The sequence below is a fragment of the Lissotriton vulgaris genome, chromosome 2_1, assembly GCF_964263255.1.
Source record: "Lissotriton vulgaris chromosome 2_1, aLisVul1.2, whole genome shotgun sequence".
Classification (NCBI taxonomy): Eukaryota; Metazoa; Chordata; class Amphibia; order Caudata; family Salamandridae; genus Lissotriton; species Lissotriton vulgaris.
This window is the reverse complement of record NC_141687.1, coordinates 359,782,686-359,794,539: the sequence shown is the minus strand read 5'-3', so window position 1 is coordinate 359,794,539 and position 11,854 is coordinate 359,782,686. Positions and strand designations below refer to the sequence as shown.

General features: G+C 47.8%; 1 protein-coding gene across 1 annotated transcript in view; it reads right to left on the bottom strand.

Moving 5' to 3' along the window:
- Positions 1 to 1,234: 1,234 nt before the first annotated feature.
- The window catches only part of SDF2 (stromal cell derived factor 2), an 82,909-nt gene continuing 72,289 nt past the window's right edge, over positions 1,235 to 11,854 (bottom strand). Inside the window, exon 3 of the mRNA XM_086955157.1 lies at positions 1,235 to 2,817. Within this exon, the coding sequence (XP_086811283.1) occupies positions 2,530 to 2,817 (288 nt within the window). The 3' untranslated portion in view covers positions 1,235 to 2,529. The remainder of the gene's footprint in view (positions 2,818 to 11,854) is intronic.

Here is an 11,854-nt window from a genome sequence, read left to right as displayed (position 1 = left end):
ATGGTTTAATGATACTTTTGGAATTTTCAAATTTACGTTTAAGAGTCATGATCTCATCCATGTTCCAGGTACCGTCTAGAAAATAAGAGCTCAAATCCTGCTCTCTGCACTTACCCCCAGACCCTTAAATAGCTGCATATGCTTTTATTATACTAGTGATACATAAACTGACAGGGAGTACCCTTCTGTGGTACTGCTGCAGTTGTATAGTCTCCAGCTCCCGTGTTTACTTAGATTACTCTCAATCCTACAAGAAAAAAGGGATTAGGTAATCTGTCAGATAATGAAAGTTCTTAACCTGGGCGCAATAACAGGATGTGCTCAAACGTGCTTGTTGAATCAAGATTCCACAGATCACTTGCATTTAGGAAATCTCTGTTCACTATCCAGTGAGTGGCTGAACCGCTTAAAGTCCTCCTGCTCTTTTCTTGTATTTAACTCACCTGTAGTCTAAACTCTCTGTTGCTTCTTCTGGTATACCATTTTATTGAAGTAAATGCTGTTGATTTTCACTATCAGTCTCTAAACCTTCTGATTTGACAGACTGGTCCGTCTATTACTGATGGTAGCTCATTTTAATGATACCATGATAACAGTTTACCACTATGCTTGGTTGCCCTTCTGCCTACTCCATTTTTGCCAAGCCAATATAGCAATGGCTATAAGTATAGGGAGTAGCCATTATAAAGAGTAAACTTTTTTTTTATCCATGCATTACTGTGTCATATTTTCTGTGTGGCATCATTTTAATAAGTAAACCTGAGAAGGCATATCTTGTAGTAATAAAAATGAGTCACGCCAAAAACTAAATCAGGAAAAAAGAGCAAAGTTAATCTAAGGAGCTAAGATGGCGTAAGAGAAGGGTTATGTGTAGTGTAGTCTCATATATAGATATATTCTAACAATGGCTCGGCTAATAATATTCCTGGGTCATAATTTCTTCTTCTACATGCAAGCTTTCTAATTCATGGTACCTGAGTGCTCTGATCTGCATCATTTATTTGTAATTATATGCGGTTCATTTCTTAAGTCAATATCACTGCATATAACTTACACCATTACAATAACCCCCGAGCCATAGCATTCTAACCTGCACCAACACTTTCTAGCCCAGGAAATGTTCTTCTTGCCTTGTGCGTTGCTTACCTCATGGTAAAGGACTGCTTCTAAGGTTCAAAAGCAGGCTCCCCTCTACAACATCCACCGTGAACAGACAACCCGTTAGACACTGGAATTTAAAAGAGCATCCTTTCTCTTATAAACCACTTTTATTCAGGCAGCGCTCTTGGGAGACACACCCACACAAACCAACCAAAAATACTTATTTTCATACAATCAGTTGACAGTTGCAGGAGATGCCACTCTTTCCCAGGCTGCATTGGAAGGACTGCTGGCTGTTCACAATTTGATGCTATTCATAAATGATAAGGGGTAACGGAGAATGAGATGCTGCTGAAGATGCACATTTGAAAATACATTGTGCCAACAATGCAGATGTTACATTACTCTCTAGGCACTTATAATAATATAATACATCATGAGAGACCCCCTGAGAATGGCTTATTCAAGTGACTGACTAGTATTCACCAGGACTAGGTCTTTAACATGAGTGAATGTGAGTATCTTCTTTCTGCACTGGTAGAAGAGAAAGAGGGACTGTAGCCTTGGGTCTTCCTCATTCCACTTGACTCTATAGGACCAGCAGACAAGAGGGTGGATGCTCTTCTGGAGAGCTTAAAATTAGATCATTTCTTCAAAGCATTAAAACCAAATACAATAATAAAGAGCCAGTTTCGAATCTGGACTATTTTCTGAGGGATGGGAGCCAAGAGCACTCTGGGCGAAGAAGGGAATTTGGGGCGATGATTCAGACGGACTGGGATTGCTTCTGTAAGACCTGCACGCCTGCTTTGCAGAAGAAATGTATGCAGCATCCACATATAATGCCATACTTGAATTCAACTTAGAAGCCCAACATTAAGTGCACATTATTCTTAACCTGCAATAAGAAAATTCTGGATGACATTTTGAATCTCGAGTCACATAGGCTGAATCAATGAATATACTCTAGAGCAATTACATTGGTACAATAAAGAGTAGTATGCAGAGAAAGATAACGCAAGAACTGAGAAAATCAACAGGTTGCACGCCAATCTGTGCACTTGAAGCCACTCATAGCAAAGTGTGTGTGTGTTTCCCCCTGTAAGGCAAAAATTCTCAAACATGTAAAACTTCCATAGGAAGGAGCATGTTCGGTTGCCAAAAAGAGGCACCAAATGTAGTATCTCTTACAATCAATTCAACTGTGTTGGGTGCTGAAACATTGTTGAGAAGGGCACTCGTTTCCAATAGAAGGGGATAAAGTCTGTGAGCCAGGTAATACAAAATATACTGGAAGCACCGTCTCAAACTCTTCTGGTGCGAGATATGGCTCCACACAAACTTGAGCTTCATATACTGGTGTGTTTCGAATACTGTGTGGTAAGGTGAAAGGAAGAGTTTTGGGGATCTCAAGTCCTGTTGGACTTGTTAAAGCTCTGAATGATTAAAGTCTGTCCTCTGCTGCTCGCTGGGTTTCATGAAGATACCCTCCATGGCTTTCCAGTAGTTGTTCTGGCTGGAGGCAATCATGCCATGTACTTCTCTTTGGCCGTTGATGGGGCGTCCGTACTGCTCCCCAGTGACGGAAAGGTAGACTTCTGTTGCAGTGTGTCGAAAGCGAACCTCGCTGTCCCTCTCCCAGTAGTCCTCATTACATAGCACTGTCCAGTCATCCAGGTAATCACCTTCTCCCCCATCTCCAAAAGCACTGACTTCCTGGAAGAGAGAAGAATAAAAACAGTTTAGCTCTAACATCGACACATCATTTGTCCACATAAGCAATGATCTCTCACGGATATTAAGAGCAGGACTTACAACTTTGGAAGCTCTGTTCTCTTCCAACTGCAGATTTTTGTCTGCGTATGCCCATTCTTATTTCATTTTCGATCATTCTCAGGTGTGGAAGGGTTAAAGGTGTTCCCACTATGAAAACCCATGCCACTGTGAGGTGGCCATGTAATACAATTTTAATGTGTCCGATACGTTATTATTATTTTTTTACTTCCACTGGTGCTGCTGTTCTTACATGAAAGCTGACATTCCCCATCCTCTCAAGCCAAAAACGCACCATAAATTTGGAATAGGCATTCTGAGTGAAACACCACAGCCGCAACGGGAGAAATTATCTAATCTAGAAATCTCACATCTCCTCGGTCAACAAAGGACACCCAGCCTCCGGCAAGCAAAGCCTGCAGTAGTAATTACAAAGAGAGGAACGCATCTCAGTGCTTTTTAACAGTTTCATACAGCTAGAAGTCTTTTAGGCCTGGTGCTACTGGTATGGGAGTTTCACACATTTTGTGAGAGAGACGTTCTCTGCAGGACTTTGTGAAGATGTGCCAGCCTCTTCTAGCCAACCCTATGGCTTTCTTCCAGCAAAACGTCACTGTGCAAATCCACTGGAGGTGATACATAAGGCAACATTAGTATTTGTTTTTTTTGTCAGTAGGGCTAAGCACTGTTAATGGTGGTGTTTGCAATGGTCAAACGGCATGTACCCCTGCCCTGAGAATCTGTGATTGAACCTAATATCCTGAAAATTATTTTAATCATTATGTCACTCATTTGGGGTGTGTGTGCAGAGACCTAGGCCTGTTCCTTGTAATGTGAGGTCTAAAGCCTGTTTGGCGACCTGGAGGAGTTCACCAAACCTGCCATCATAGTGGGAAAATGCTAATGTTCATTCTCTGGGTTCATCAATTAAAGGTGTGGTGGCAGTGTATGGTGCTTTTTTGGCAAGGAGAGCCAACTAGCTCATCTCATGGGAAATTCTGCTGTAATAATACCCAGAAACATGCATTGAGATTCCGTGTGTGTAACAAGTGCATCTATACGCTGTGAGTGTTTAACACATGTACAGTACTAGGACTGAGAATGCGTGGTGCGAGTGAGTATTATGGCCAGTGTAATCAATTTTGGCTGCCCATGATTTAGCAAGGCACTAGATGGAGGGTGAGGCCAGCTTCCTCAGACAGTTGACGTGCATTGCCTGCATTCTTGTAGCTTGACACATGAACACTGAAGTGTGGGAGAATGGAGAAATGTCTTGTTTTACAAATTCTATTAGTACCTTGTTAGCAATGTGCGGATTAGTTCTCCGTAAGCCCAGCTTAGATGGGAGGGGAGGGGTGGGACTGCAGGCTCCGTTGTTCAAGGTGATTATGTTGGTGGGCAGCCCCTAACTTTTAATTTGTCACTGATGACAGTCAGGTGTAGCTCTCTCTCACTACATTGTGCCCCGCTGCTATCTGCTATGAGACCAATCACCTAGCAAAAAGATTGTGTCTGATGAGCAGACAGAACATGACATTTGAAAGAACCAACCCAAACCGGTTCTGAAGTCTCAGACAATGAATCCCTAGCACCTTAACGGAAAATGGATAAGTGGCATCCAAGCCTCATCACTCTATTCTAGTACCAAGCTCTTCTGGATCAAGAAAGGGACTGCTCTGTAGAGTACTGGAGGAGCTGCTGTGTACCCTGGGCTGTGTGACCAAGGCAGGAGTCTGCATGATAGCCTGTCTCAGTGAGGTGAAGGGAAATCACCTAAAATCTATACAACTTGCTGGAGACGATGGCATTCTGCCTAACACCTAGAAGCATGCTGAGTGCTCACAGTAGGAAGGAAAGTGCCAGACGCGTTCCCAGTATGAGGAACCACATGTTGCTGATTGCCCTTAGGAGCAAAACAAGAAGTGACCTGTGTCATGAGCTGTCTTCTGGGCACCTATTGCAACACCCGCAATAGACTGCCCCCAATAACCAAATTAAGAAGACATCCCATGCTGTCCAGCATATCTGTGGTCAATGAATTCGGAGGAGTAGAATTCGCCAACATACAGGAACTGACCCCAGCCTGGAGGCCACAGCTGCCTGAAGAAGCACACACCCCATGTGAACATAGGAGGCAGCAACCGCACAATGAGCACCCAACAGATCTTGACATGGAGGCTGCATTTGCCAGAATGGGTGCCAGTCTAGCAGTCCTGCTGTGTTGCTTCCTCACCGCAGTCTCAGTCTTAAGCTGGTCAGCGGAGACACCAGTAACAACACCAACTTGGGGAATACCCACAAGTGCAGGCCGACCACGACAATCTGAGCCAGTAATGGGGCCTCACATAACAGACTAAAGCAGACTTGCATGCCGCATTTTACTGCGGGAAAAGTGATTGTCACCTAAAAGAGCCATTTATGGTGGGTCTGAATCTTTGAACTAAACTGCAAACTGCTTTTAATGAGTGGAGACCTAATAAACTGCGCCTGAGCCTTATCTGTTCCTACAATTTGAATACAAGAGCTACATACTTTACAACTACTAAAACAGGTAGTGGGCACCATAGTGGGTGGGCACGTTTCTGGGTATTGTAGTTCCAGTAACAGACTTGCATCCGAGCACCACTGAGTTGTGTCGTATTACATTTTGTTGTGAAAATAAAACATGTTTGTTTTACTAAGATAAGACAAAGTAATTATTATGTCTGTTGGTTGATTGTTTTTTTTGTAATTTTTTTTTTTAAACCTTTATTGATAAACATGGATATACATCAGCAATCATACAGTCACGTAGGGTCGGCTGTCAACAGTTCCAAGGATCATAGCAGGATGAATGAGTTACACAGCACTTCAGCCGACAACCCAAGGGCCTGGCGGCAGTTAAACAAACTTGTCAAAGCCATACATTGTATCACGGGAGAAATAAGGTCTTTGTTTTTTGTGTTTTTTGAAAACCAACAAATCAAAAATTAAAAGAAAATAACTGCTGAGGCTGAACGCAAGGCTGATACACTAGTAATCCTTCTGGGGAGGGAGCACCACATCTACAACTGTTACGTAGTAACAAGTGAAGTTGAAAGCTATAGGAAGAGCAGACGGGAGGGGGAAAGGGGAAAGAGAGCAAGCCAGCAATACTTGAACGAAAATCCAGACTAGAAGGAACATCACGCTAAGGGGAGTGCAACACCTCCGGTGGAGGCACAAAAGGGGGAGTACAAATTTCACCACGATACTGGTTCCACTGATTCCACACCCTCCCCCACTACTTGGGCCTGCCCCGAGCAATGTAGACTGCTTTTTCACGAAACATGCACCAGTCCATGTTTCTAGACCAGGCCGACAGACTGGGTGCCTTTGACGATCTCCACAATCGCGCAATGTCACGCTTGGCGACCATATTACCCAAGGTGGCCCACTGCGTCTGAGCTACATTATAGTCGTTGGGCTCCCACACATTCAGTAGACACCTTCGGGCCTCAGGCAAAAGCGAAACACCCGTCACTTCTTCCATAACCCCATGCACACGATTCCAAAAAGACACCACCGCTGGACACTCCCACAAAATATGAAGGAATGTACCCACCATTCCACACCCGCGCTTACACAAACCATCCGAAGCATACCCCATACGGAACAAGCGAGGACCCGTCATGTACACTCGGTGTAGGATTTTCAATTGCACCAATCTCAGATGGGCCGGGATTGCCACCTCCTTCGGGGAGGATATCGCCGCCTGCCAGTCCTCATCATCAAGTTCCAGTCCATCGCTGGTCCAGGCAGTACGGGGCTGTAAAAGAAGGTCCGCTCGGTCATTTATCATTTTTTTATATATAAGGGAGATCGTACTGTCCGGGACATGTCCGTCGAGCACTCTGTCCTCCAGGGGTGAGGATTCCGGAACGAGCGTGCCGGTCGGAAAACAGAGGAAAGGGCGTGTCGGACCTGCAGGTACCGAAAGTATTCTCGATCGCTAAGTTTGTATTCAAGTTGCAGCTCCTCAAAAGACTTCATCTTGTCCTTCCGCCAAAGGTCCCCCACCCTACTAATACCAATAGGCCCCATTTTTCGAAACCCTTGGTAGTCCATAAATTGCCTAACCTCTCGGCAGCGTAGAGTGGGGTCGCTCGAGTGAGAGTGTCCGACCAGCCCATAGCAGCATTAGCGTTGTACCAGACCCGCACCGCCACCTTGGTGGGCCCAGTCAACGCTGCATCCGACCGTTTAGAGTAAAGCACCCTGTTGTAGTCCCCGCCCGGCAGCAACCATTTGTCCATAGCAAAAGCCGGGTTAGAAGCTGGGCCATACATCGCATGATTGACTGAGCTTAGTTGTGAGGCCCAGTAATATCGCCTGATATCAGGTAACGCTATACCCCCATCGTACCTAGGCAGCGTAAGCTTAGCCAAGGCAATCAGGGGACGTCCGACCCACAGCAATTTTCTTTGGAGGCACTCGATCTCATGGAAGTAGCTGGAAGGCACTAGATCCAGAGTGTTTTGAAGCGCATATTGAAATCTGGGAAGGGACATCATTTTAAATAAAGCTGCTCTGGCCACCAGGGACAGCGGCAGTCTGCTCCAGGCTTTCACGTCCGCTTTTAGGCGAAGAAGCGGGGGGAGCAAGTTACGCTGATACCTGACTGCTGGATCACGCGAAACATAGATACCTAAATACTTGAACCCAGAGGGCGAAATTTGTATTGGGCAATTGCGCGGTACGAGTGGTGTGTCGTCTGTGAGCGAGTAAACACAAGACTTACCCCAGTTGATGACTAGTCCAGAGTTCCTCCCAAAGGAATTAAGGACATCGAACAATACCCCCAGGGATTTCCGAGGTGAGGTGAGATAAAGGAGAATGTCGTCCGCATAAAGTGAAATGCGATCTTCAAAACCGGGAGTACACCTGATACCCCTGAGTGACGGCTCCCACCGCAACCAAGCGGCCAAGGGCTCCAAAGCCAAGGCAAAAAGAAGTGGAGACAAAGGGCACCCCTGTCGCGTACCCCTCCCTATGACAAAGGGAGCCGACACTCGACCGTTAACAACCACCTTAGGCGAGGGGCTCTTCATAGAGTAGCCGGACCCATCCAATGAATTCCGGCCTGAAGCCGAACTTCGCTAAAGCTGTCCATAGGTATGGCCATTCCACTGTGTCAAATGCCATAGTGGCATCCAAAGAAACCAAAATGGCCGGCTCAAGCAGCGTCTCCGCTCTCGCCAGCACGCCATGAAGACGGCGTAAATTCAAGGCAGTGTTGCGGGTAGGAATAAAGCCCGACTGGTCCGGGTGCACCAAATCTCCAATCACTTTAATCAGACGGTTAGCTAACATTTTTGCCAGAATTTTAGGCTCCACATTAAGAAGTGAGATAGGTCTATAGGAGGTACACAATTCACGGGGTTTACCCTCTTTATGTATCACCACGATAGACGCTGGTCACGGGGAAGCGAACCCCTCTCCCTGGACTCCAAGAACATCGAGCGAAGATACAACGCCATTTTGTTCGGACACAACTTGTACAGCTCGATGGGTATGCCGTTCGGGCCTGTGGCTTTTCCAGAGCGGATGGAGCGAATAGCGAGCGCTACTTCATCGGTGGAGAAGTTCGCCTCCATTAGCTCTCTGTCAGATTCGGACAAGCAAGGCAAAGCAATATCCCTAAGCAAAAGATGGGAGTCCTCCTCCGGCCGGTCAGAGACCGGCGCATACACCGTTCGGAAGTGGCAAGCGAACTCCTCCACGATCTCCAACGGATCAGTCACACGTACACCATCCACTCGCTCAACCACCGGCACCACTCTATTCAGTCTCTCCCTCTTGTCCAGCCAAGCTATCAACTTCCCCGCCTTGTCGCCCATATCATACAAATATGGTTGGTGCAGAGGGAGGAAGTCCTCGCCTCTGACCCCTGTTGCTCTCGACTCATGGCTTTCGCGGCATTCGAAACCAAGGCTTTATAATCTAACTGCTTCAGCTGCAAAACATGCACCTTATCACGCGTGACCCCAGACTCACGATCCATCTCCAGAGCTACAATATCAGACTCCAGCTGCTCAACCTCTCCATTGTGGCGCTTCTTAGAGCCGGCGACCAGCGATAGCGTCTGACCCCGTATAACAGTTTTAAAGGCCTCCCATAGTGACACAGACGAAGATACCGATCCCACATTCTCAACAAAGTAGTGATCAATGGCTTTGATCACCCCAGCCCTGGTCTCCGGAACACAGAGATGCCAGGGATTGATTGGGGCGACCCGACCCCCTGCGTCTAAATGGAGATCTATATGGATCCATATCGGGGAGTGGTCCGAGATGCCTCTAGGCAAATGTCGGGCCTCTCTCACCGTTGTAGCCTGGGCTGCGGCCACAAGGATATAGTCAAGTCTAGCTAAGCTCCCATGGGCCCTGGAGTGGAGAGTGTATTGAGCCTGCCCTGGGTGAAGCATCCGCCAACAATCCACCATACCAAACGTTTCCAAGAAACCACCCAGGCAGGACCGCGACGGTGTAAGAGCCCTGGGTGGATGGCGATCCTCCAGGCCGTTAACTACCGAGTTGAAGTCCCCTCTAACCACCAGAATCCCTTCAGGAAGCCTCAACACTAGTTTCCCCAGGTCGACAAACGTGGTGGCCTGCAAACCCGGAGGGACGTATATCGAGAGGATAGCGACCGCTCTCCCTTCCCACCTACCTACAATAGCCGCATATCTTCCCCTATCATCCAATATCGTATCATCAATCTCCGAGGGAAGGGAACCACGAATCATAACACCAGCCCCTCTGGAACCCGAAGTGAATCCAGAGTGTGCCACCAACCGGTAGCCCCGTCGGTTCATTGCATGGAACGTGTTCCCCACCAAGTGTGTTTCTTGCAGTAATACAATGTCGGGGGAATGGCGTTTTACATATTGGAGTACAATTCCCCTCTTTATTTTATCCCCCAAGCCGTTGACATTCCAACTCAAGACTCTCAGCCCCCTACCCCCCATCCCGAAGAAAGAAGCAGGGTTCCCCAAACCCCATGAAGGAAACACAGATTAAGCCATACAACAATACGTAGCCTCGAAAACAATGCAAACAGTAAAAAGGACCCCCCTTCCCCAAAATGCCCAGAACAACAACCCCCCACCCTGCACCCCTGCGATACAACCAAAAAACCATCCCAATTTGCAGGGTGCCTGTTGCCCTACCCAAGAAAACTAATCTACAAGTAGAAAAGGAAACACCCCCAGAGGAGGAAAAGTCCCGAACTCCCCGCCGCCCCAGGGTTTGTCTTTAAGAGTGTCATTGACCCAAAAAAAGGATAACAATCCACTGCAGCACGGTACAACAATACGTAGCCTCGAAAACAATGCAAACAGTAAAAAGGACCCTCCTTCCCCAAAATGCCCAGAACAACAACCCCCCACCCTGCACCCCTGCGATACAACCAAAAAACCACCCCAATTTGCAGGGTGCCTGTTGCCCTACCCAAGAAAACTAATCTACAAGTAGAAAAGGAAACACCCCCAGAGGAGGAAAAGTCCCGAACTCCCCGCCGCCCCAGGGTTTGTCTTTAAGAGTGTCATTGACCCAAAAAAAGGATAACAATCCACTGCAGCACGGTACGATGGTATCACACGACGGTGTCCCTACTCCTCCTGGACCCGTTGGCCCCCTTCCACGCCTCTGGAGTGTTCCGCATTGTCCCGTGGCATAGATAGTATGTCCAACCAGTCACAGACCACCTCTGGCATATTAAAGAACAGCACCTGCTCATTATGTTCAACGCGCAATCGGGCGGGGAAAAGCATAGCATACTTCATGCCCAGGTCTTAGTCTCCGCTTCACCCCAGAAAATCCCAGTCTCTGTTTCTGCACCGATGGAGTAAAGTCGGGGTAGAAGTTGATGGACGCATTCTCAAATTTGGTGGGGCCGCTAGTCCTCGAGGCCTGTAAAATGGCGTCTCTGTCCCTATAGTTGAAGATCCTCGCAATGATGGGTCGCGGTGTAGCCCCCTGCTTGCGTCTACCGCCCGGAACTCTGTGGGCACGCTCCACCGCAAAAAAGTTACTTAGGCCCTTAGAGGCGAGGTGGTTGAGGATCACATCTTCAACGAGTAGGTCCGTCGATTGATCGGCTGAGGACTCCGGAACTCCGACGATGCGGACATTATTGCGCCTAGCGCGACTTTCAAAATCCTCAAGCCGGCGAGCAATTTGGTCACTCGAGGTCCAAAGAGTCCGGATCTCAGTCTGGAGATCAGAGACATCGGTGGTGAGACTGGCTGTTTTGACATCCAACGACTTGACTCTCTCGTTGGTCTTGGCCAAGTCCGCCCTAATCAAGCCTACATCCACTGCCACTGTGTCGATCTTGGCCGCCAAGGTGTCATATTGTTGGCCCATCGATGACTGTATACTCGCAATGGCGCCCATCACGTCTCAAAAAGTTGGCTCCTCCGGCTCAGGGGGGCCACCACCAAGGTCCTCAGGAGTTTTGCCAGTTCCGCTAGGCGAGCCCTTGTTGCGCGCAAATCTGTCCATAATGGTGGCTCGAGTTATGCCACCGCGAGTCGTGTTCTTGAGGGACCGCTTGTCGCTATCAGACTTGCCCGCCATGGTGGGCTGCGCGCCCCTCAGGGGCTTTTGGGACCTGGTGAAAATGGCTCCCCACGAGGAAAAACAACGAGAAACCGAAGTGCAGGGCGCCAGTGAAGAGCAGCCAAGCGAGTGCGCCCACAGGCCAGCTTGATCAATAGGCAGCCGCCGCCCAACCTTCTTACCAGGAAAAGCGAAACCGAAAGTAGACCTCGGGTAGTCGTCCCCTTCCATACGCCTTTGTTGTTCAACTACTTTCGGGGTGCTCCGGATTTCCAAGTCCCGGGATGAGTCACGGTGTAGGCCTTCAGGCTCCAGGAAGGAGTAATTCGGGTGTCCGGCATCCGATTCAAGGTTTGAAAAGGCCTTTCAGATAAGGAGAGTCACAGCTACAAGAACCC